The sequence below is a fragment of the Cydia strobilella genome, chromosome 3 (assembly GCF_947568885.1).
Source record: "Cydia strobilella chromosome 3, ilCydStro3.1, whole genome shotgun sequence".
Lineage (NCBI taxonomy): Eukaryota > Metazoa > Arthropoda > Insecta > Lepidoptera > Tortricidae > Cydia > Cydia strobilella.
This window is the reverse complement of record NC_086043.1, coordinates 10,383,668-10,410,893: the sequence shown is the minus strand read 5'-3', so window position 1 is coordinate 10,410,893 and position 27,226 is coordinate 10,383,668. Positions and strand designations below refer to the sequence as shown.

The following is a 27,226-nucleotide window of genomic DNA, read 5'->3' as shown; positions in this document are numbered from 1 at the left end:
TCGCAAATTCAAATCCAGTGTGATAGGAGATCGCACAGACTATAAATAAAAATTGTAAAAACGTAACAGACTACCGTGCCGGGCAGCGACCTTGGTGCGATCAAAATATAGTTGGTCATGCAAATCTTTTCAGTAGAAAAAGGCGGCAAAATTAAAAAATGTAGGCGCCAAAGGTTATCGTTCCATAGAAAATTTCGACATCGCGCCGTTTTCTACTGACAAGATTTGCTTGACCAACTATATCCCTTCCTCGCTCTAGCTTATAGCTGCGTCCTTAACGCACGTACGACGACCACCGTACACACGATCGATACGTGCGCCGCATCGAGCGGTCCGGTGCGGTCTGTAGACAATCAATTATCGATGCCGTTTGTAGAGGCCATTTTCAGCCAGTCAAAACGTAGTAGTCATAGTTTCCGTTGTTTATTTCAAAGGCTTGTCAATTAAAAACGAACCGAGTACTAATCGCTTTGCGTCCAAAATCTAGAATTTCTTTAATTGCAATGGATGAAGAAGCCGAAGAAGCCTTGGACGGAGGGAAGCATGCACCGGATCCGATATTTCTATGTAAATGTTTATTAAGTGATGAAACCATCCCGCCAGTAATACCTCCTCGTAAACTAAGAATTCTTAATGCAGTAGATGACGCAGAAAATTACTTACGGGACCGGCGAATTCCAGAATTGATGCGTTTCCTACTTACGAAAGTACTATCCGATGGCTCTAACGATCCTACATCGTATCTCAAGGAATTGTTAGATCACTGCATGCTATTTCGTGCAGGACACGGGACAGCCCCTGTTTTATATGAAGACAGGTAACGAGCACTGCGTTTAAACTTTTCTAAACTTCTATTTTTTAAAGGTACTAAAAAAATGACAAAAAATCTTTCTCAGTTTCTTATAACTCGAATACGGTTTCAGGCATTTGGAAGCGGTGATTAAAAGTTTTGATCCAGGGCGCCGCGGGTGGTTAAGCTCAGGGCAAGTTCGACGTCTTTATGCGACTCTGGGATTAACTCTAGAAGAATATCCTCATGAAAAAATCTCAACTGCTATTATTTTTAAAGACATCAAAAAAACTCAAGAATCAGAACTGTTGTGCTTGCTTTCTGCTGGAATTCCAATGGAAGAATCATATAGTGTATCAGATACTTCCGATTCGAAACAAGTAAACGTTATTAAACCACCTCCAAAAAAGTAATTTACGAATAGATTTTTCTTTTTATTTAATAACATACGACTACAGCGTCTACAGCTAATCTTAAGCAGGGTAACCACATTAGTAAAATTGTGACACTTGCAAACTGTAGAAGGGTTTCGTTGTTATATATCGCTTCTAGGTCTAGTTCTCGTCTAAAGCACTCCGCCTGTAATATATTTTTTCACTCGAAGACTACAACCAGAGGGCCTACCGCGAACCACGTTCGACGTGTTGCTTCTCTGTCGCACTTGTTAATTCGTATGTAAGTGTGATAGGGCAATACGTCGAACGTGGTTCGCGGTAGGCCCACAGGCAGTAGTAATGTGAGCTGTAGTCATAAGCATCCGTCTATTTCTATATCCTCTTAAGGGCCCTCCACACTCGTGCGCGAATCGCGGCGCGAAGCCGCGAACGCGAGTCTGGAGTCTAGTTCGCTATTCAGCGAAATCGACTCCACACTGGCGCCGCGACATAAAGATACCTAATCTACATTCGTGTTCCGCACAGACTATAATACACAATTACATAAAGCTCGCTCCAGACTATGCGGCGCGAAGCCGCAAACGCGAGTGTGGAGTCGATTTCGCTGATTAGCGAACTAGACTCCACACTCATGTTCGCGGCTTCGCGCCGCGATTCGCGCACGAGTGTGGTCGGCCCTTTATGTGGAGTCTTGTAAGTTCGGGCCAAAAAACCGACAAAAAACGAAGAAGGCCCGAAGGCGTGAACAATCTGCGAAAACGACGCCACACTCGCGTTCGCGGCTTCGCACACGAGTGTGGAGGGCCCTTTACATACACAGACAAAAGGTTAATTTCGGCAAGGCATTCCTTACGTGTATAACCTGCCTAAATCTATTCGAAGTAGTGTTAAGGTTATAACACACCGTCGCACCGCACCAAGGTCATTGTGCGACGCATCCATAAGTAAGATCGAGAAAGCAGTGACCTTTACGCGAAGTATCCGAAAAAACAAATGATTGAAGACAAATATACTGAAGACATTTTTATTGGATTTGACTTATGGATTTAAAAAAAGGAAGACTTTATATCTAAAACTGACTTATGAAATTTAATCTAACTGAAGAAGAGGCAGTATGGCCTATGGTCTTAGCCTGTCCAGAAGGACGAATAAAAAAAAAATGAATACACTTGTCAAGTGTCAAGATGACAGGACTGTATGTATACTGCACTGCATAGAACTCACATAGAAGCATAGAACTGTAGATTAATTTCATTAAAATCTGCTCGCCGGATAATAATAATGAAATGCCATGAATCTAGTATAACTGGATCGGTCATGAGGGGTGGGGGAAAATGACCGATAGGGATAGTCTTATGTATCTTTCAGTAGGAGTAGCAGAGAAAGCGCTGTTATTGTTTGTCCTTGTCATAGTGTCACTTTTTCACCGCTGCCACAACCGAGGTTGTGGCAAACAAATAAGTACGTGACATGTCATGTTTGTTCGTTGCTTGTTTAATTATCGTTGTTTTGTATGAAATTGTGCTTTCTCTTATGAAATATAGTGATGGTTAGCGTTTTGAATGCTTGAACTTTGATAAAATACTGGTGAATTGTTCTGTAATCGGCTGTAATAGCCGCTCTGAGCAAAAATATGAGATCATAACCTTTCACAAGTAAGTACGGTATTTTACACCTTCCTCTTAACGCAATATGAGAGAATAACATCGTAAAATTACGTTACACTCAAAGCAATGTAGAATCAAACGATTTCAATAAAAATATCACAATTATTTACGCAAATTAACAAAACATTATTTGTAAAATTATCCGCCCAAATTACGTAGGTAGGTAGGAATCTGAGTTCAGCCATTTTTAAACTTCTTCTTAAATTTAGCTGCATAACAATCATGTTAGGGATACCAGATGAAAATATCATAATTTTATGGGTAATTTTGACCTCGAAGTTTTTTCGTACTTCTAATTCCAAAAAATAAATAAACAAATGTTGTGAAGATTAAATGTGGTGTACATTAATTGGTGTGATTGCGATTTGTGATTTCTTTAAATTAAAACCCATAATACATTTTATTTTACGTTTTATTTACCAAACATGTTTAGTTTTCTACCACCTGCGCGAATTATAAGAGGTATTCCATTGTTCATACGCCCAAACAGAACGGCCCATTGACATTTTATTTAACAATTTTTTAATACCGTCAAACAAGCTAACTTTGCCTCCAGGGTAATCGCCCCAACGTGATATCAAATATTGGGGTAATTTCTACCAATATGGTATCCCCACGTTTATGACGTCATCTATGTCTATCCCTTACGGGCGCACGCGTATAGCTGGTCTATGTAATGCTAGGTCTATGTGAAATGCCATTAAACTTTAAAGCTTGATTAAAGAGGTTTATTTACTATAGCCTAAGCTAATTTTAAAAGAAATTATTATATTCACGACAATGTTACTTATGTTTTTATAATAAATATGTTTCTAATAGGTTTTTTCATACATGTTGTGTTTTTGTTTTCAATATTTGATATTTATTTTAAATCTCCTATTGTAAAGAATGTGGTCTCTTATCAGCCACATCATGAGTTAGTGGCAGACCGCCTCGTGCTCTTCATGGTCGACGGCCTAAGAGCAGAGTCGTTTGTTAACTACACTACCATGCCATATTTGAGGTAAGTTATTTTGGTGTTTGTTTAAGTATGTAACATTTAAAATTCAAGGCAATTCCTTATCTAATCTCACTGGAGGTCTTTTCCTCTTCTCAATTGGAGGAAACCTGTGCTCACCATTTACATATAATATAACATTGATAATAAAAATTCCAGATCAGTTGCTAATAACTATGGCAGATGGGGCATATCCAGCACTCAAGTTCCCACGGAGTCCCGGCCTGGCCATGTAGCAGTCATTGCAGGCTTCTATGAAGACCCTTCGGCTATTATGAAGGGATGGAAAGAAAATCCTGTTGATTTTGATTCAGTGTTCAACCAAACTGCATATACCTGGTGTTGGGGCACTTATGATATTGTAGACATCTTTACAAAAGGAACAGTAGACAATCATATATTTGTCCATAAGTTTGACCCTTATGATAATACATTTAGCACTGATAAAAATACAACACTTCTAGACTCATGGGTATTTGAAAATGTTAAAAATTTCTTCCACAAAGCAAAGAGTGATGATGCAGTGCAAGAAAAGATGAGGAGTAAAAAAATAATCTACTTTTTGCATTTACTTGGGACAGATACATCTGGGCATACACATAAACCTAAAACACAGTAAGTTTTTTTTTTTTTTTTTTAATTTATTTATCTCAATGTACATCACAACAATTTTCTTATAATTATATTCCTCGCCAAACTGCGATTGCAGTTTGTTGGCGAGATAGCAAGTTAAATAAAATAACTATTGTGACATTTTTTTTTTCATAATTCTTTAAGTATCAACAGACTTTTAAAAAGAAACACAAGCCTTTGAATGTTATAAATATCTTTCTTTATTTATCTTTCCAGGAACTTTTTAACAACTGTTAGAAATGTAGACCAGGGTATCAAGGATATGGAAATAATTGTCAGAGAGTTCTACAATGATGATGGGAAAACTACTTTCCTAATGACATCTGATCATGGCATGACAGATTGGGGTATGACTATTTTCAAGATTTATTAGATACAGGTTTTGTTTATTAACTCTCTTTTTTTATTTGAATAATTCTCGTGTTATTGATCCTGATCATATAATGAAAGTACTATTAAATAATAAAACTGACAAAAAATTTACAAAGTAGAAATAACTAAAATTTTAAACTTAATCAAACATCTACCTTAAATAACCTATCCTGCATTACACCATGTTCAATGAATTCATAATAAATGAAGCTGATAGCATTTTTAATTTATTTAAGGTTCTCATGGCTCGGGTGATGACCATGAAACACAAACTCCATTTGTGATGTGGGGCGCTGGAGTGCAACAAGCTAAAGAGGGACCTGAGGACCCATACACCAAGGGCATGTCATTCAATCATAGGTTTGACATAAAACAGGCAGACTTAACACCGCTCATGTCTACTATACTCTCAATACCTGTGCCAGTCAATTCTATTGTAAGTTGATGCATATGTCATTCATAGTATTTAAATTTTGACTTTAAACAGACACATTAAGGTTGACATTTCTGTTGTATTGTACAATTTTTTGTTATGTAGGTATATCATCTCCGCTTTCTCCTTCTCCTGATGCAAATTGAACCTTCTTTTTATCTTCTTCTCGTTACCAACACTGCGGCGCACGCCACCAAAATTGTTCGAAGCACCACTTTGCGAGTTTTTAAATGTTTGTGATTTCAGGGCAAATTGCCAGTGGATTTGCTAAACATGACACTGCCAAACAGAGCAAAAGCTGTCTACAGTCACAGCAGGCAGTTAGCTTCCCAGTATAATAGGAAGAAGCTAGAAGTGGAAACAAACGCCATATCGTTGCTTTATAAACCATTTGAGCCATTTAGCACTAAGAAGTATGAAGAAATTATAGAATTTACCGAGAAACTATTATTGAGTGGAGAATACGAGAAGCTTATACGTTTTAGTGAAGAAATTACACAATTGAGCCTTGCAGGACTGACATATTACCAGAACTATTATCAACGTCCATTGTTAATATTAGTCACCATGTCATTTATAGGCTGGATTTTGTATTTGCTTAAAGTATTATTAGAGCAAAAAGTTCATTCTCAAGTGGAGCCTGTTAATTTAAAGAGATTTAGTATTTTGGGCTCGCATTTATTTTCAAATGTGGCATTTTTACTACTGTGTTTTTTATCGTTTTATGTTGTATTTGGTGAGTGTTCTACCTCCCTACTTATTTTTTTAAACACCAAATTATCGTTGTCTTGGAGAAAAACCTCAGGGTGTGTGTGTCACCTGCAAAAACTGTGACCTTCATTGCATAGAAATTTTCGGCAGGCGAATCAAGTAGCTCTGTAGCTGACTGCACATTATGGTCACTTTTTGGTATCTTTTCAAGAAATTCTGAGTGCAATAACGTCACCTTTGAGACTATTTAGTAAACCTATTTATATTTTCAGCACAAAAATTACCAATTCAGTATTACATTCACTTTTTAATGCCTATTTTTTTATGGTGGAACACCATACCGTCACTGGATGTGTGGTCAAAAGCAAATCGATTATTCAGAAGAAGCCAAAAAAGGAATGGACTGTGGATCGAAGTGTTGTGCTATGGCTTAGGCTCAATGGCAATGGTAAGGAAATTTACTATTATGTATTTACTGAATAGGGTTGGCTGGTTGAAGTATTTAGCAGATGGCGCCAGCATAGCTTGCCCTGTCAATCCCTAGAACTAGCTCCATGCATGAATTTATTTTTATTTATGGATTCATAATTTATATCGTTGGAACACCGGAAATGATAAAAATACTTTTGTAAACCTTAACATTATTTTATTAAAAAATATTTAAAATGTTGAAATTTTTTGAGCGGTTGAAACGCTCATAATTTTTGGCGCGAATTCGACAGAGCGTGATGATGTCAGACGTTGGGCGGTCCAACTGACGTTTGCTACTAATGACACTAATCTGTCGAACGCGTGACGTCACGTGGCGTTTCGAGCGTTTCGCTCACTAGCTTTTCGCGGGCAAATTTTTGTACTTTTTATTTATAATTTTAAGTAATTAAATGATAATTTAATAACGGAAATGCATTTGTAACATGATATAACGGTAACAAACATCCGAATAAAACATATTTCGTTCAAATATAAACTTCATGCATGAGGCTAATTGTGTAATTTTTTTGTTTTTTTTTAACGAATTTTATGCCCTGGATGCCAGCTCTTAAGCCAAATCTCATAGAAAAAGGGGCAAGCTATGATGGCGCCATCTATGCAAACCTTTGACAGTTGCCAACCCCATTGACTAGTAAGTTTTTAATTAACTTCCAACGGTGAAGTTAGGACACCTAACTCCTATGATAGATAGTATTGCCAGCCCTTATTTTCAATGAATTGCAACAACCAAATTTAAATATTCAACAGAAATTTTTGTTTTTAGGGTTTGTCATTCACCTATCGATGGATGTTGAGTATCCCACTCATGGGCATGGGCTTGTGGCCATTTTTCTCATCCATACGAAACTGCTTGACTACACCGATTCTCATAATGTGGCCAGCTAGCTGTGCTATGCTTAGTTTCTTTTCATTTGTACCTGTAGTTGGAAAAGATGTACTAATAGAATTAGTGTGAGTAAAATTCATTCTGGAGAATTGAAAACGGAAGCCCACTGCGGCGCACGACGACGCATTTTTTATTTGCTCGATTTTATATCATCATAGTATATTAATTCATGCATCATGGTAATTAATATATATTAATTCGCTCACTTATTCGTGCCTACATCGCAGAGGGTTTTCGTTTTTAATGTTTTTTTGTATCTTTTCCCTAATATAACACTCTGCTTCACTTTTCTGGGGATCTAGCCAAGATGGCCGATCGATCGAAACTTAAATAATGTATGAAAATAGTCACGTGACTTCTCGTAGCATCAGAGATTGAAACTCAGACACTCGTGCCTGAGGAAGGATTCCCAAAGAATCCGAAACATGTCGCCAAAAGCGATTAAAAATAATAGTGAGTAAAAGCCGTACTGATCTAAATATTTTGAAATATGTCTCACGATAGTTTAAGTTCGATTAAGTAAAAGTATATCATTATTTCAAAATCCGGCCGAAAAGTATGTAGGTAGATTAAAACCCAGGCTTACCGTAAAGTGCAATTATTATTTAAGACCTATATATTCATTTAAGAGATATACATGTAAGTATATAAAACATTCAGCAGCTTTTTTGGATGCCGATTTTTTCACATCCGCGGACGCGGATGCAGATGCGGATTTTTAAAGGATGTCGAGATTAGGCACATAAAAAAACGTCAAATAAAAAAAAATGAAAAATAATTTATTTGGTTTACAATGTACTACATTTAAATAGCAATAGGGTTGGAACCTTCTTTTTCAACACACTTGCTCAAAACGACGTTTTTATTCCACCGATTTTTGGCTCATAATCCTAGATATTAAACACGCGTGCTCTTTCAGTGTATTATTCCACTCGTGCTTTTTCATTATACTATCCGACTGAGTTAAGAAGCTAATTGATTGCTAATAATATGCATGGAAAGGGAGCCTTCTTTAATTGGTCGGACTGGCGGGCACGGGCGCGCCCGACCGCCTGCGCGGTGCGCGGGCCGGCCGGCCCGCCCGCCGCGCCGCCCGCGCCCGGGGCGAGCGAGGGCCGGCCGGCAGTACGAGTATGACTGATGAAACACAATACTAACTGTTTTAACTATTAAAATTTGATTAATATAAGTATATTTTTTTCTCGCAAGTGTGTTGAAAAACGTCGTATGAAACGCGTGTGCATTGGTCATTACACACATCGGCTTTCTTATTGCGCGCGAGCTGTAAGCGAGCGCGCACTATATCGCCTCGTGTGTAATGACCAACTTAGCACACTTGTATCATAATGTACTATTAAGTATAAATAGTAGATTGTTAACCAAGGGACGAAAGGCACTCATTTCTGCCGAGGTATTTTGGCGCTCGAATGCAGTGAGAGCGCCAATAGTCCGAGGCAGAAATGATGCCTTTCACCCGAGTTAAACACTCTACTTTTCATTTCGAATACGAGAAAAGTAAAATGCATGTATTTTTTTTAAAACATGACTAAGTATACATTTTTATAGTATTTCTTGAGGGTACTTTCAATTAACAATTCAGACAAAAGTATCGTTATTTATGGAATGGAGAGTCAAATATCAAAATGAAAAATTTATTACAAATCCATTTAAACTCAAATTTCAATTGCGTATCGTAAAAAAATTAAAAAAGTCGTACTTCGAACGTAAAATGCTCTAGTGCAGACACGTATCATTTTCTGCGCACCTTTTAGAACAACAATGACCCTCTTTCAGAGCATGAGAAATGAAAATATACTTGTGGCAGAAGGTCCCGCTCTTCCATAATTTGAAGGGATACAACCAAAATATTACACTTTAGTAATTTTTATTTAAAAAAAAACGAAACTTAGTATTTTAACAAGAATATAGGTGCCCCACAATCGCATTACTAAACTAAAGTCCAAATAAAACAAACTTTTCACTTCTTGTCGCTGTCCGTCATAGGCTAAAGTGATCGACCGACGAATCACAAAAACGAAACGAGATTCCTATAGATAGGCTAATGTCGAAATTACCTAGCACTTACGCCGCTGCTAAGACGTTCCTGTACCTGCCTGTTCCACATCCGCATCCGCATCGATTTGATGCTTAATACATTTTTAATATCCCTGTTAAAAATGTATTAAGGGGTTAATTTATAATTTAATTCGGGTAATTCCAAATAGAATATAGGTACCTAAATCTTAAAATCACTTTTGAATACAATCAAATTAAGAGTCCATTTTCGGAATTACCCGTTATTTTAAGTATTCGGAATTACCTGTCAATTTTAAGTATTTCGATTTACCTGAATATACCTTATTTACAATTTGTTTGGGTATTTTCAGTATCATCGCTGGATTGCTGTGGCTTCTCGTAATATCTATTTACATTCTGAGAGTCTTACTACCTCTTTACAACAGACGTAAAGAGAATCGGACTGAAGTCGTGTTAGCTGTGATACAAATAGCGTTGCTGATTTTCTCGTTACATAACATATATGTACAGTCGAGGAGATTCGACCAGGGCACGCCGGTGTTGTACTTTTATCAACTAATGTCGTGGGTGACTGCAGGTAATTTATCGTATCTGAATTCGACTCTATTTTCAATTTTATTTATTTATTTTATTGGTATTAAGGATAACAACAGCCGTAAATATAACTAAGACATAATTATGTTTACATAAAACAAGGCCAATAACAGTCATCCATTGAGTTACAAGTTGTTACAGTGCATGTTCGGATGTTATTGAGCATGCTTTATAGTAAAGATAGTCTTTGGTGGTGACTCTATGTTTATTATTTATTACTATTAGTGTCTATTAATAAGTCCGGTTCAGGTCAATCATTTCCATCACACAAAACAAGACGCAAGAATTTAAAACGTAGTGTATAAGGATTTCTTTTCTTGCAGTTGTTTCGCTTACGCTACCGATGGCCAGTTCCAAGAGATTAGTATGCCGCCTAATGACCATAAACACATCAATACTTATATTTTATCTCCTGCTTTCCGTGGCACATGAAGGGCTCTTTCTAGTCACGCTAAATTGCAATGTCATGTGTTGGGTTTTGATTGAATTCAAGCTTCTTCACCTCGGACGCGTAAGGGTAAGAAAAAGACAAGAGGGTAAGAACAGACAGCTTAACAATGCCGAAATCAACGGGCAAAAAGCGAATACGATGGAATTTGGTGTGATTTTCGGAATTACCCGAATACACCTTACTACTTTTACTAGCTTTTGGTCGCTGACTTCGACCGCGTAGTTAAATTGTCCTCTTCTCTCCCTCTCCCAGTAGTATAGTCCCGTACTATTTTTTAAATTATTAAAACTGTTTAAACATTACCTGGATTTAAGTACTGATGATTCAGTACACCCTGTAGCTTAGGATACTGGCCGGAATTTTTAAAAATGACGACGTATCGGTTGATTCCTATTCCTCTTGCCCTTCACAACCTGCTTACACTTGTTTTATTAACCTTTGGTATGCTTAGGAGCAGATCTGCTACATATATATTGTGAACTCAAACATGTATTTATGATTGCTATATAAATATAAATTTTACACCACCATTAAATTGGTAGCCTGTAAGGTCAGCTATCCTTAGCCTTCGTTTGATCCATACCGACACCTCTCACCCTGTAATCCCTGTATTAGGTAAAATGTAGATTATGAACTGTTATTTGTTTATTTATATAAAAAAATGATTGAATATGCTTTATTTACAGATAATTGACTGCACATTTGACAAATCATCTGTTGAAGAAGACAAAACAAAACGAAGTCTCACATCTATTGAAAGAAGTATAAGTAGTGACGATTTTAGAAGGGCGTTCTTTTTCGTATCCTTTATAACTAAATTTAAAATATCTACTTATATTACATCAAAGATAGATATAACTCCGTAATAGATGGATACAGTCTAAGGAAAAAACGTGCCTCGAAAATCAAGAAAATTTGATTCTCGATCAGAGGGCGCTACTAGCTTTGGCTTACTGTCGTATAGATGGCGTTGACGGTTTCGTTTGTTATTTAATAATTTTAACGCATATCAGTGAAAGAACATGGGTCAAAATCATAAAAATAATTAATGCAAATAAAAAAAATCATTTATCCATATTTAAATACATTTTATCGTAGTTTTATAACTCTTCATTTTTAGTTTTAAAGTGTGTTGATAGATGGCAGTGAATTTACTGTGGTTACAAAATCTACTATGACAGTACCGCTCTATCTTATTATATCCTCTTTGTATTACATATATCACTGACGACACGACAGACCGAGGATCGATATTCCCCTTTGACTGCCAAAGACGTCAAGTGACGCGCGCGGCTACAGCCCAATATCAACCTTCGCGCATTACGACAAGGTTCATGTTCACGATGACACGCCGCGCGCGATAGGCGTGGTGTTCTATGGGTTAAGAGTCCCCGGCAAGCTCGGCCGAATTGCACCTTTTCATACAAACGTAGTTCCGCTCTCATTTTAAAACTACGTGTTGGATTGTAATGAAACTTTGCACATACAATGACATGAGGTATATCTAGGGCTGTAATTAGTTCATATAGCTCCAGTTTATAAAACAAACGAAATAAACCAAAAAATTGTGTATAATTTGAACATAAACCTACCTTACCGCACAAATTTAGACTTGGTATTGCAATCCTTAATTTCTAAACAATAGATTACATAAAAATTATATATCGCAATAGATTACATAAAAATGATATAAGCTTCGCGTGCCTTTCTTTTGAGGTCATAAAACAAAAAAAAAATAAGTTTAGGCGGGAAATGTTCATGGTAAGTTTATTCATTTTTCTAGCTATTTTAAGTAATATTTTTAGCTATGTAATAGTATGTATAACTTAGAAGTTTAATAAAACAAGAACCGGATAAGTTCGAGTCGGACTCGCCCACCGAGGGTTCCGTACTTTTTAGTATTTGTTGTTATAGCGGCAACAGAAATACATCATCTGTGAAAATTTCAACTGTCTAGCTATCACGGTTCATGAGATACAGCCTGGTTACAGACAAGACAGACGGACAGCGGAGTCTCAGTAATAGGGTCCCGTTTTTACCTTTTGGGTACGGAACTCTAAAAACAAGATTTGTATGAGAAACTTAAATTCGCAGTATTTTTTTAACTATGGTATCTAAAGCTACATAAACTAATTACAGACATAGATATACCTTATCCTTTTGTGAGTACAAAGTTTCAGAGCAATCTAGCAGTCGTTTTAAAATGAGAGCGGAACTAAGTTTGTATGGAGAACCGAGCTTGCCGGGGATCCTTAAGGGCACTTGCAAGATATACCTAGAGGGGCAAATAGACGAACGAATGAAAAGGTTGGTGGAAGGCTCAGAGCACAATGTACATTCTCGTAAGAGAACTTTGTCCAGCAATTTTTAGGCGAATATGATGGCATATTTATTCCCATCTAATATTTATTTAATTTCCTTAACAGTATTTACAGCTAGCTTATGTAATTTTAGCGTTTTTCGGAACCGGAAATATAGCGTCACTCAACTCATTCGAAGTTCGATGGGTTACGTGTTTCATAACGTCCTTCCAGCCATTCATAATTACTGGATTGATTCTACTGAAGACGTTGACGCCTTTCTTGAGTGTCGCGTGCTGTTTTAGAGGCGTACAGTATTTGACAGAGGTATGTGTGGAAATGTATGTTAGCCTCCTTTGACAGTTTTATTTTTAAAGGTCGCTCCAGACTACGCGGCGCGGAGCCGCTAACGCGAGTGTGGAGTCGATTTCGCTGATTAGCGAACTAGACTCCACACTCGCGTTCGCGGCTTCGCGCACGAGTGTGGAGGGCCCTTAATACCTACTTTATTTTAAGTTCATAAAGGGGGCTGTTAAATGGTACGTGGTGTGGATGTTATGTTAAATTTTCCGATTTAAGCCACAAGAATTGTCCAACGGATAAGTGCACCCATCACGGGCTGAAATTAAGATATTGTTTAACCTATGTCATCTGGATTTTCGATACCTACACAAAAACCATTCCGTGACTATAGATTCAGGTCCTTAATTTCAGCCAGTGTGGGATGTGCTTAAGAGAGCGTGCGTAAACAGTGGGGTGGGGGCGCAGCACCTGCTAATGGGCGTAGTGTCAACTGTCAAGGTTTAGTTTTCGATTAAGGGCGTCCGCTAGCTGGCGCTGGGATGCACGGAGCGGGCGCATGCACGACGCGGGTGCCATGGCACGTGTCCGACGAGTTAGCGTTGCTAAAACTATTGTTCGTAAACCGCTCACACGCTCAGTGCAACCGCGCCAGCTAGCGGACGCCCTTAGGCTTCAAGATGACAAGTGTATAAATGTGTATTAGACTAAAGGAATTACTGTATGAAAACCCTTTTCTTTCCAGGCACCAACAGGGTACTTACATATCATAGTACTCATATACTCGAACATTATGGGCATTCAGTTGCTGTACTATGTTAGAAACACTGGAAGTTGGTTGGAGATCGGCACTTCAATATCACAATTTGTTATAGTTCAAGTTATAACATTATTTATAGTTTTAATTAATCAAATCGCAAAAGTCATGACTGATTTTAATGTCTTTAATGTTGTAAATAAGTTGTTTAAAAGTAGAAAAAAGTATGTTTAAAAGAAAAATAAATTGTATTGTACCGATTTATTGACATCACAAGTACAATTCAAAATCCATTCTATTTGAACTGTAGAATTGACTGTCTTCTCCATGCTTCCTCACCCACACACCAGTTTTGAAATATCCTTCTGACACCCATTTCTGCATTTGCTCTGTGGAATGTGGTCCTGAAAGCTCAGCATCATCGTCTTGTTTCCATTTGAACTCCCATTTAACTTCTTTGGGCGCATCATCGTCTTCGTCTGCATTTTCAGTTTTTGTATCCTCACTGCCACTCTCTTTATTGAGACTTTGCTTTTCTTTCTGATCAAAGTCATCAGCATACATGTCTAAATCTGCATCATTCTTTTTACTTTCATTCTTGGATATAATGGCACTGATCTTCTCATAAGTCTCTTGGTAAATGTCCATGTTGCCTGTATTGGTAAGTATCTGATTGGCAAGTTCTGTGACTCTGGTGACCGTTTTGCTTCCCTCATCAACAATTCCTGCTTTCTTCTTTTTCCATCTTTCTGCACTTGACATTTTTGAACCAGCACCTAAAACAATAAAATAAATATGTAGACATGCTAGAAATATCAATTAACCTTTAGTGGTTAAACAGACATTTGTATGTCCAAAGTTATCTTAAACCGAATAAACAGGGAATTAGAGGAAAACCAACCTAAAGAGCAAGCTGGGTTTCGAAGTGGATTTTCAACTGTCGACCATATCCATACAATCAAACAGCTGATAGAAAAACATGAAGAATACAACAAAATCTACTACTTTGCTTTCATGGATTACAATAAAGCGTTCGACTCACTGAAACATAAGTACATATGGGAAGCGTTGAGGACACAAAACATACCGACAAAATACATAAGGATAATCCAAGAAATATATAAAAACTCAACAGCTAAAATACGAACAGAAAGAGATGGTCAATTATTTAACATGTAGAAAGGAGTTAAGCAGGGAGACCCCTTATCACCTAAGCTGTTTACTGCAGTTCTAGAATATGTATTCAGAAAACTTAACTGGGAATCTTTTGGTCTTAACATAAATGGAGCAAAACTAACAAATCTAAGGATTGCCAACGACATTATTCTACTGAGTGACAACCCGAAGGAACTAAACGTAATGCTATAACAGCTTGCAGACTGCAGCAAAGAAGTGGGGCTAACTATGAACACTGAAAAGACCAAGATAATGACCAACAGTGTAAAGGAAGACATATACATAAACCACAACCTCATTGCCTATGTAGAACAATAAAAAAAATATCGTTTATTTCAGACTTCATAATAATGGTCCATACATGTTAGTACTTAAGCAACTAAACTTAAATTATTTATATTATTATTAGTGTATTTCTATTTTGGCAGGAGCCAGGGTACACTCATTGGCTGCTACATACTCATGTGTGCGCAGCTACCAATGAGTGCACCCTGGTCCAGTGCACAATAAGCTGACTGTCGAGCCTGTCAGCTATAACTGCTAGGAGACTGTTGCGGCTGTCCCGCAGGCGCCGTAGCGCGGCCGCGCAGCGCACTCGCATGTTGGCCGGAAACCCGTCCACGCGCGCATCCGCGAACATCCCGGACGCGCTGCACCAACGAGGCAACCGCAACAGCGCCCTGAATGCATTGTTATACTGGACGCGCAGGTCACTTAGCGACCTTTGCGTATAGCTGGTCCATAGTGCACATGTATAAAAAGTCGTGCAAAAAGCTCGAAATAGGGTTATTTTTACTGGCGCGGTGCAACTCCTAAACCTATGAGCCAGCATATTCGCTCTAGTCGCTAACGCCTTACGCTCCCGCTTTATATCCTTATCATCCCTCATGTTATCACACACTACATGCCCTAGGTATTTAAATTGAGATACCTGTTTTAAAGGCACGCCGTTGAGCAATACTGGAGGAAAGTCATCTGCACATCTATTACTAGGCTTAAAGAGCACAAATTCACTTTTTGTACAGTTATATTTAAGGCCGTGACTAGTTGCATATTGCTCACATACCTTTAGCAATTTCCTAAGCCCTCCTACCGAGGGGCTCAACAGCACCATATCATCTGCATAACTGATATTATTAAAACTTGTGTCTTGTATGCAGCAACCAACATGCATGCTGCTGAGCTCCTCGATAAGTGCATTCATATACAAGTTAAACAATTTAGGAGAGCTTAACCCGGCCTGTCTTACCCCACAGTCAAGACCATACTCATCAGACATTGCATCACCCCACTTAACGACATTAATTTGACTAGAGTACCAATATCTAAAAACATGTATTATTTCTTTAGGTACATTTGCATCACAAAGCTTTTTCCATAGCAGCCCATAGTTCACTAAGTCAAAAGCCTTTGACAGATCTAAATAGCAAGCAAATACAGGTGTGTTCCTGTTTGTATAGTATCGGACTGTTTCCTTCATACATATTATGGCACTTTCTGTAGACAGTCCAGGCCTAAACCCGAACTGCGCACTATGTAGATTGTAGATGCAAATACTTATCCAGTTCGGCGTTTAGCAAACTGTCAAAAACTTTCGGGATTACCGTAGCAAGGGAAATAGGCCTATAATTATTTATAGAGGACACATCATCTGTTTTATTCTTTATAATGGGTACAACAACAGTTTTTGTCATCTCTATGGGTACAAAGGAGTGTGTCATACACAGCGAAAACAGCGTTGCAAGCACCCTTGCGGTGTTAAATGCTCAGACTTTCATGGCCAGGGGACTTGGACAATACACATATCTTGGACAAGTGATATCACCTCAAAACTTGACACAACAAGTAGACACTAGAATCGGGAACTCATGGAAAAGATATTGGTCATTAAAGGAAATAGTGAAGAACAACCAAATACCAACAAACATTAAGTCCAAAGTATTTAACACTTGTATCCTTCCCTGCCTTACATATGGATGTCAAACTTGGGCCCTAACTGTCAAGGAGAGGAAAGCTCTCGCAAGTCTGCCAAAATAGTATGGAAAGAAGAATGTTGAATATAAAACTTAGAGATAGAATAAAACTTGAGGACATTAGAAAGAGAATAAAAATAATTGACGTAAACCACACTATGACAAAACTGAAATGGAAGTGGACCGGCCACATGCTCTGAGACAAGAGAGAAAAATGGTCAGACATCACAACATGGTACCCAAGAGACGGAAAAAGGGATGATGGAAGACAAAAAATGAGATGGGAAGACGAGTTCAGGCAGGTGGCTGGAGCCTTCTGGAGAAGACAGGCTCTGGACAGGGACTCGTGGAGGAATATGGGAAAGACCTATGCCAAGAGCAACCAGACAAGACGTCTGCAGAGAAAGGCTAGCAGTAAGCAGTAAGTAAGTACAATACCGGCAATGATAGACGATGACTGGCGGTCACGATAGTGTAGAGGGCATATTCGGCAGTCCCTGCCAGGCATTGTCTATCCTCGATTCCTCACCAAGGATCGCCTGCTTTGTACAGGCGATCATGTGGATACTTGCATGTTGATCTTACCGATGATACTATCAACGATAGTGTAGGAGTCATAAAAGGGCACCAAAATTTTAGGTGCATTTGCCTAATAGGGAATATTACGCGAAACTCTGCGTAGGTGGCACCACTACAACAATCTGAGGGTCTATCGCGAAACAAGAAAATCGAAATTTCATTATCTAACATTTCTGTCACTCTTGCATATTCGAGCGATAGAGGCAGATAGCGAAATTTCGGATTCGCGTTTCCAGGTAGGTCCTCTGTAAACAAACCGCCTTGATGCATCAATTTCATATTTTATTATCTCTGAAAACTTGTCAAACACCTGTTAAAGGTATGTATAAATTACTCTATGGTTTTACTAAAAAGGATAGTGGTGCACTCTGGTGGCAGAACATTGCAGTAATAACTAATATCCCCTCTTGACTCATTTCTAGAATACCCCAACTACATGCATTATTTAACATTAGTCATCATTTTGTGCCATGAACAGTTTCACAATTTAACCCTTAGGAACAGATTAGCACTTTGTGCCACACGCTTCAATGAACTAGCAAGTTTACTGTTTGCTGATAGTTTTGACTTTGCTTTACATATGACCCTTTTCAATAATCAGCTATGCTTACCGAGTCTCTGTAAAGCTTTTGCAATTGTCTCCCTTGGCTTCATATGCTTCAGTATTTCCTTATAATTCTCATATAGGTCAAACTTTTCAGCCACCTCTTCATCTTCACTGCTAGACTCATCACCAAGGCCTTTATTTTCATCATCTCTGTGCACCTTGTACTTGTCCTCAGGCCTGCCTTTTACCTTCACCCAATCTATGTTGTCAAGCCAACCATCTCTGATTTCTTTTTCTTTCTTCCAGTGATATTGGCCTTGGTTGTCAAAATGGCCTTCTTCCAGCTCCTCTTTCATGTTGAATGGTGTGATAGTGATCTGTAAATTATACAATAATTAACCTATGGGGTGTTATTCTTTACTAGCTTTTGCCTGTGACTTCATCTGCCTGGAATCAGTAACAGCAGCTAGAGTAAGTTTAGCGCCTGGATAAACTGTAATAGCAATCATCCAATTTAAGCATACATCAATTATCAGGCCATTCAATCTCAATTTCACCCCCCTTTTCACTCTCTTTAGGGATGATTTCGGGTTGGATCTTAAAATAAGTTGCCTTCTGATGGACACTTTGACAAATGAATGATTGACTTATATAATTACCCATTAATCATTATTTATTTTAAATTATTAATTACAACTTATTGATTATTTTTATTTTAAATAAAGTGACATTTCTAATAATATTGCATGCGCTAGGTAACCAAAATCATTGTACGTCGCAAGACATATTACAGAGAACAAATTGTTTATAACACCTGTATTCATTACCTGTAATGCACAATTGATGAATAAATGATTCTAAATGATTCTTGTTTGAGGATAACTGATGCTGTGGGGGTGATTTAAAGCAATTCCCCCCCCCCCCCCCCCTATTATATAATATATATTGTTGTCTAGTACCCACAAAAGAAGTTTCTGTACTTATTATTTTAAATATGTTCTTTGGGAGCATTAAATATTCTTAACTATTTGCGTACAGATTGATTCAGAAGGAAATCTATTCAAAGTGCGTGGCAGCGCAACAGTAGGGATGCTAAAAATGGTGATTGGATCACCCTTGAAAGCCACATTTACGTGTATCTGCTGCAATTAATAAAACCTTTTGCTCATTACCCCCCCTCCAGCATAGAATTTTATTTAGTACTTATGATACACAGCTATTTTTGATAGAAACCTAAAAACAAAATATTGACATGACAGCGCCTACTTACTTCACCTTCAATCGCTGCTACGCCTTCTTCCTCTCCTTCGATATCATCAGCATTAAGAACATTGTTCCTCTCTTCTTCAGCACCGCTATCCTCCTCATCCGAATCCAATGAATGCTTCTTTCCTTCTTTCTTGGTTACGCGTTTTTCGCCAGGTTCATCTTCTAAATCGAAGGCAGTAGATGCCGCCCTTTTTGCCATGTTTACAACGAATATCGTTGTTGTTAAACTAAGGCAACGTTATTTTTATTTATTAGAGAAATGGCAGCATCTAGGGCCCTTGCCAATCCTAATTTGTTTCGTATTGTGAAGCAAAGCAAAGCAACTGAAGCAAGCTTGAAATGAAAGAGTGGTCGAAAGTGTCGAAACGGAAGAGGTGCTTGGCTTGAGCAACTTGAGATTTGTCATGACAGAGGTTGACGTTTAGAACGCGTTCGGAAATCGCAAGAAAAGCACATGGTCGGTGCGGTTATAAATTTTGTCCTCATATTTAATTATCGCGATTTGTCCTGCTTGGGTCAACTCAAGGAGTAGGAAATTTACTGAGTAACACCAAGGATATTTGGATCCATCACATGAGTCAAGATGTGATTCGATCAAGGGCCTGACACTCTTTGATAGAGAAAGATAGTGTTATTGCGATTCCTATAAGAGAAAATAGTGCCTTGCTTAGTCCTTATCACCGACCGGATGGCATCATAGGTAGGAGGCGATGGCGAAATACCGAAATTAATGAGTGAGAGAGAAAAATCCTATGCTGTGAATGTGAATTTTATATGAATATTCTTTCTCTTACCCCCGGTCGCTCGGTGGCGCGTCTATAACTACTTGTATATACTATGTCTATGGATTCGATTGATGCGATGATTGCGATGGATGCGATTCTGAATAACATGACAACACTGATGTGACGATGTGACTGATGAATAGTGTCAATTTAACTTGTCAAAAGTCAAAACCTCGGCCCAGACAAGATCCCGGTGAAGAAAATTAATCTTTCTTTTTAATTTCTCAATAAAATACCAAATTACATCACTGCTTGTCTCGTTATCAGTTATTCTTTTAATTATTGAGTTGCTGTTATCAATTACTATAAATTCAGTTTATGAATTTCTTCAAAATCATATTAACTTACACGAACCAAGTTAAACTGTGCAGCAAACTTCAATTATTAAAGAAAATAATGGGATCTGTTAAAAAGGGCCGAGAGTTTGCGAGCGAGTTTCACGGAAATGAAAAGTAAGTAATAAGCGACAGCCCAATGAAGAAAAGTGTGTGTAATTTAAATTCTTCTTGTTTTTTTTTTATATCTAAATATTCTATTTGTTTTTTATTTACAGTATAAATGGAGAAAAACTGATTTATCCAGCTGCTTCAAGAAATCAAGAACCTATTCTCCAAGTTTTGAAGAGGTTTGTCATATGTGATGTGGACAGCATTGAAGATGACAGCCCTTTATTCCTAGAGATTGCCTCGGGTTCCGGTCAACATTTAGCACACTTTGCTCCAAATTTTCCTGGAGTTAAATTCCAGCCTTCTGATTATGACAAGAGTGTACTTGGAAGTATTGCATACTATGCAAATAATTGTCCAACTAAAAACATACACCAGCCAATTCACATAAACATTTGTGACAGTTTAGCAAGCCATTTTGAGGCTAACAGCATTGACTATATATATTGTGCTAATATGATTCATATCAGCCCCTTTGAATGTACTTTAGGATTATTTAAGAATGCTGGTATTTTTTTAAAGTCAGATGCTCTAATGATAACTTATGGTCCTTATAGCAAGGATGGTGTAATAACACCAGAGAGTAACATCGAGTTTGATGCTGGATTGAGGGCCAGAGATCCATCTTGGGGTCTCCGTGATTTATCAGAACTGATTAAATTAGGCGAAGAAAACAATTTATCCCTTATAGACACAATAGAAATGCCAGCTAATAACAAAACTCTGATATGGAAGAAAAATTAACCAGTATGTTTCGACTTGGACTTTACTTTTGCATTTCAGGGGAAAATTATAAATTGTTATCTATAGTAATGCATTTATAATTAGATTTAAACTTATTGATACTTATTACTGACAACTAAGTGTAGAGTACATAAATAAATTACCTATTAGAAGAATAATGCTCTATTATTTATTTATTTAAAATAATAAAAGATTATTGCCAGTTTCAGTGATTCCAGTCTTTTACACAATTGTTGCATTTACAATGTATTCTACAGTAATTATGATAATGTTATCTGTTAAGCAATAAAAAGTCGAAACTACTATGTAGTACAGTTCTTTCCACTACCATCAACTTCCCTTTAATTTAAGGTTCCATTGGTTTCCATACAATATTGTGCTTCAAATAATGTTACGATGGTGTCATGAATGTCACATGAAATAGGGTTAGTGTGTCAGATACCCAGGGTAAAAAATTGTGTATAATTTGAATATAAACCTACCTTACCACACAATTTTGGACTTGGTGTTGCAATCCTTAATGTCTAAACAATAGATTACATAAACATGATATATCGTAAGTAGCGTATTAAAAATAAAACATTAATTGCAGCTTCGCGTGCCTTTCAGAGGTCATAAAACCAAGAAAAAAGTTTAGGCGGGAAATGTTCATGGTAAGGTTATTAATAAAATTGTTATAGCTATTTTAATAAGTAATATTTTTAGCTATGTAATAGTATGTATAACTTAGAAGTATATTAAAGCAAAAACCGGACAAGTGTGAGTCAGACTCGCCCACCGAGGGTTCCGTACTTTTTAGTATTTGTTGTTGTAGCGGCGACAGAAATACATCATCTGTGAAAATATTAAACTCTAGCTATCAGCCATCACGGTTCATGAGATACAGCCTGGTGACAGGTGACAGACAGACGGACAGAGGAGTCTTAGTAATAGGGTCCCGTTTTTACCCTTTGGGTACGGAACCCTAAAAATTATCAGTTTTATGAAGGTTTTTAAAGAAATCTAAGAGAAATTTAGTGGACGAAAACTAACAACAATTTTATGAAGTAGGTGTTTAGTTTTCGTCCACGGACGGACGGAAACCCAAATAGCGAGGCGAATATTTAGTATGGTGATTTTATTTAAGTTGTTACCAGTGGTAACTACGGGGATTTTTTCCCACCTTTTACCACTGGTAACTACTGGATAAAATAATTCCCAGTAGTTATCACTGGTAAAAGATGGGATTTTTTTTCCCAGTAGTTACCACCCAAAATTTTGTTAAGCGCGCTCCAGACTACGCGGCGCGAAGCCGTGAACGCGAGTGTGGAGGCGATTTCGCTAATTAGCGAACTAGACTCCACACTCGCGTTTGCGGCTTCGCGCCGCGATTCGTGCACGAGTGTGGAGGGGCTTTAGAGTTCAATAATAATAAAAAAAACTACCCCATAACACCTACTTATGCACCCTCCACATTCGTGCGCAAATCCCGGCGCCAATCCGCGAACGCGAATGTGGAGGCTAGTCCGCAGATCTACGAAATAGACTCCACACTCACGTTCGCGGCTTCGCGCCGCGATTCGCGCACGAGTGCTACACAAACTGTTCTCTCGAATTTTTAGAATGGCTTAAAGCATCTCTTTCTCGCTCTAACGTATAGCTGCGTCCTTAACGCACGTACGGCGACCACCTTACACACTATCGATGCGTGCGCTAGTCTGTTACGTCTGTTACGCTTTTATATATGAACGTAAAAGCTATTACAGACGGGCGTACCGGACCGCGACCTTGGTCCGGTCAGTATGAATAAATAAATATATGATATCCCTATGCCTGCTTTACGGCTGCCAAACATGGACATACACAAAAACAATCCAACTTAGGATCATAAGAACCCAAAGAGCAATGGAGAGAAGTATCCTTAAAATAAGGAAGATACATAAAATTAACAGCAAAAAAATTAGGCAAAAGACCAGAGTAGTCGATGCTCTCCCACAAGCTTTATCCCTAAAATGGCGCTGGGCTGGCCACATATCACGCTATACTGACAAGAGGTGGACCATAGAAACAACAAAATGGAGAGGACCACCAGGAGGGCGGCGCGCTGGCCGGCCGCAGCAGCGTTGGGCTGATGACCTATCCCAGGCTGTGGGAAAGCAATGGATGGCAATAGCTTCAAACAGAAGCAAATGGATTGAGTTGGAGGAGGCCTTCACCCAAAGAGGGGTTCACCACTAAGCAAATTAAGATAGATTCAACCTACAAATGTAACCTAAACTTAGTGTGAATAAACGGCTTTTTTTTTTTATCCCTATCTTGCTCTGACTTATGGGTGTGGCGCACCAAGGTCGCGGTACGGTGCGGTAGTGTGTTATGAATATAACGTGAAAGCTACTTGCGCAAAATTTTAGACTTGTACAAGTATACAAAAGTCGCAAATTTTGATTCTCAACTTGTGCAAACATATTGCCGGTCAAACAACTTTGTCAGTAGAAAAAGGCGCGTAATTCTAATTTTCTATGGGATGATAACCCTTGGCGCCTACATTTTTTATATTTGCCGCTTTTTTTCTACTGACGGAAATAGCTTGACAGACTATAATATACAGTATATATATATATATATATATATATATATATATATATATATATATATATATATTATATATATGCGACCCCCGCTCTGTATCGTACCTGGTTCAACAGATCTCAATTGCAGTGCAGCGAGGGAATGCTGCAGGTGTCGCGCCAAGCGCCAAGCGCCAAGCGCGATGTAAGTTGGTAAGTGGTATCAACCAGGTTCTACTTTGTCATGTGGCAACACTGACAGATAGAATGACAGTTCTCATGGCGGGGAAAAGCACGATGGCGCTATTAGAGAAAAAATGGAGGTACGTGCATGAGGTGTTGGACGGCGCGGGGTGTACTGAGTCGGTACACGGTGCGCCTTCACGCTCTAACGAGAGCCTGCCCAGGTGAGTGTTTATACACTTATTTATGCGTATATAATCGACATCCTAGCTACATGGGAGTGGAACAAGGGGTTAACCAACGGTCCTTGGTTAACGTAGTTTCACTAAGGTGCAGTCCAATCTCGACATTGGACTGGGAAGCCCGGGGCTTCCCTGAGTGTGTATCGGAAGCACACAGGCAGGCATGTAGTACGGTCGGTTATGAGTTGGAGTATAAGGGCCGGATCTAGGGGGCAGGCATATGGAGGATCCCGTGGGGGCACCGCCCCCACGTCCAGGTGGTGTGCAGGACACCAGGGTACTAGACGGTAGTACCTAGTCTGGAGGCGAACCGAATCGTACGGGAGAGTCACTCTGGATAGGCCAGTAGACTGCACTCTCATATTGATACAGATGTGCGATGCCAACTCGGAAGTAAATTTACTTGTACATGTAACAGTGTGGTCGTAGGTCGACCCCTTCTCCTACTCTCATGTAGCATGGTGTTATGTGTATTCATGATGATATGTTTTGTTGCCCAGAGCAATCTATACCCAATTGGATTCAGGCACTTGTATTATGCATAGCTGGGTATAGAAGGCGCGACAAAAATGGTGGAGATGATCTGAGATTTCTGATGGTGGGAAGCCAGATTAGGTTTGGCTATTCCATCTGAAGATCCCTTTTGAAGGGCCTTGTAGCTGAGATTGTCAAATTAAGTTTTGAATTGTTTGAGCTCAAGGTACCTGTTCGGCGTATTTTGTTTTGAAAATACGTAATTAATTATTATTTCTTTCACAGCATGCAACGAAGTAATAAAGAAATATAAAATGAATGTTGTTTTAATTCCATAATACTAATTTAACCTTTGTTTGACTTTAGAGGTAAAAGGGTGCACCCTAGGCTAGATTAAGTGTTGTGAAATGTTGCGTAATTGTTATAATTATACATTTGTTCTTGTGTAATAATTTGTTTTAAGAATTTAGCCATAAGGTATTTTTTATGTTATGTTGGCCATCATACCTTTTATATGATTGTAAAAGAATGGTTGTTCCTCTTTTTCTTATCTATGCCCGTAAGGGTACGTTCGGATTTCATTTCATCATTTTATTTTCAGTGATAAATGAAAGAGCGTGGTAAAGAATGTCAGATGAAGGGCATTTAATAATTACTTTTATGAATTCGATTACTCATGATAATTTGTATTTCTTATTCGCGTTTAAATAGATTTACTATTTGGTAAATTTACCGATAAGCCAAAAAATGTTTCGGACGTGAATGAGAATTGGAACGCACCACTGTGCGCTGGCAACTCTGGCAAGACCCAACAAGTCAAGAAAAAAATCAACGAGGAAAAAACATAAGTTTCGCGGTATTCAAAGTTACTTGAGCGAGTGGCGTCCTGAGGTTTCTTGTTTAAGTTCATGGTTGTAAGTGTTCGTGGATAAATCAGTGTTGTGAGAAGTGCGATCTCAGTTCTGGTAAAGGAAATCATTTCCAAAGCGAGTTGCAGCAGAATTGCAGCTGCACAAAGAAGTAGGGAATATACCTGGCCAGTTCGAGACTAGTTTTGTGATACGTATGCGCGTATTAATTCCACCGCCCGGACCGAAAAAAGAAAAGAAAACTTGTACGGCAGGACGGTTTCCAGGCCGTCACCATGGCAAGCTTGTACAGTCGGGTTAAGCTGCGCCATGAAAAATTACAAAAGGTGACTGCGGACTCTCAAGCCCTCTGGGAGCAGTTGCAAGCGGAGGGAGCTGTCAGTGAAGAGGAATTCACAGCAATCCACTTAAAATTGAAGCAATGCTTGGGGACTTTTGAAAAGGAGTTATTTCAATATTTAAGTGTCGAACCGGAGGCAGATGTGGTTGAGATGACCCAAGATCAACTTAAGGCTGAAGATCTATTGACAGAATTGGAAATTGCATTACAGATTGGCAAAAGGCGGAGTGAAACTGTTAAAAAATCCAAACTACCTGAATTAAGTCTTCCATCCTTTTCGGGGGACAAGTTGAAGTGGTGCGAGTTTTGGGACCGGTTTGCTGCTAATGTAGACCATAGACAGTTACAGGAGTCTGAGAAACTAATGTACCTCCTGAGCTGCCTGAAGGGCGCAGCGCTTGAAACAGTTTCAGGAATAGCGGCTACCAATGCAAACTACTCCATTGCAGTGGAAACTTTGAAGCGGCGTTACGGGTCAACTGACACTCTGATTGACGCACATTATACGGCCCTCAACAACCTCCAAAAGGCAGACTATACTAGTGCCAGCTGCCGTAGTGTCCTGGACAGTGTTGAACGGAATATCAGGGTGTTGGAGAAGCTCGGGGAACCGGTTGGAGGCAATCATTTGAGAGCATTAGTCTTGTCAAAATTCCCAGAAAAGGTGATCCATGAGCACCACCTCATAGGTGAAGCTACTGACTTGATGGCCATTAGAAATAATTTAGATAAAATTATCACAGCAATGGAAAAGTCAGCGGATACAGTTGTACCGAGTCCAAAGTACATTGCCGTGCCTGGCAGTAGCACAACTGAGGCGTTGCAAGTACGTACAGAAGTAAGGTCTCAGAGTAGCCGGAAGCGGAAACACGCGGGAAATGCTGGAGCACCACCATCAAAGCAAGCAAAGAGAGCATGCTTGTTCTGCAACCTGAAAGGACATGCTAGCAGGGACTGTCGCAAATACAATACAGTCGAAGCTCGGCAGAAGCAAGTAACGGGAAGGTGTCTACACTGCCTACGACGCAACCATAAGGCATCATCCTGCAAGCGCAAGATTGCTTGCTTTCGCTGTAAAGGAGACCACCTGCTTATATTCTGTCCCACTCCGGCCTCAGATGACCGCAGTGGCAACTTTTCAAAACCCTCTAACTAAGAAAAGTATCAAAGGCAGAGTCTTCATAGACTGCGGTAGTCAGCGGAGTTACATTACTCTGGCAGCTGCAAAAAGGTTAGGC

General features: G+C 38.8%; 3 protein-coding genes across 3 annotated transcripts; 2 read left to right on the top strand and 1 right to left on the bottom strand.

The window, feature by feature from the left end:
* The first annotated feature begins 442 nt into the window (after nt 1–442).
* Nucleotides 443–14,049, top strand: LOC134755857 (GPI ethanolamine phosphate transferase 1-like). The gene is made up of 14 exons (XM_063692490.1): nt 443–817; nt 924–1,143; nt 3,740–3,855; nt 4,009–4,464; nt 4,699–4,829; nt 5,091–5,290; nt 5,534–6,023; nt 6,271–6,446; nt 7,254–7,441; nt 9,764–9,990; nt 10,331–10,524; nt 11,145–11,258; nt 12,894–13,085; nt 13,804–14,049. Exons 1-14 carry the CDS (start codon nt 504–506, stop codon nt 14,047–14,049), a joined length of 3,264 nt encoding a protein of 1,087 aa, XP_063548560.1. The 5' UTR covers nt 443–503.
* Nucleotides 14,050–14,060: 11 nt separating this feature from the next.
* Nucleotides 14,061–19,734, bottom strand: LOC134755853 (CD2 antigen cytoplasmic tail-binding protein 2 homolog). The gene is made up of 3 exons (XM_063692485.1): nt 19,361–19,734; nt 18,155–18,467; nt 14,061–14,591 (listed from the first exon to the last, which is right to left on the bottom strand). The coding sequence occupies exons 1-3, from the start codon at nt 19,556–19,558 to the stop codon at nt 14,086–14,088; spliced, it is 1,017 nt and encodes a 338-aa protein (XP_063548555.1). The 5' UTR covers nt 19,559–19,734; the 3' UTR covers nt 14,061–14,085.
* A 553-nt stretch (nt 19,735–20,287) lies between these two features.
* Nucleotides 20,288–21,636, top strand: LOC134755816 (UPF0585 protein CG18661). Its single transcript, XM_063692423.1, has 2 exons — nt 20,288–20,596; nt 20,698–21,636. The coding sequence occupies exons 1-2, from the start codon at nt 20,463–20,465 to the stop codon at nt 21,332–21,334; spliced, it is 771 nt and encodes a 256-aa protein (XP_063548493.1). The 5' UTR covers nt 20,288–20,462; the 3' UTR covers nt 21,335–21,636.
* Nucleotides 21,637–27,226: the final 5,590 nt, after the last annotated feature.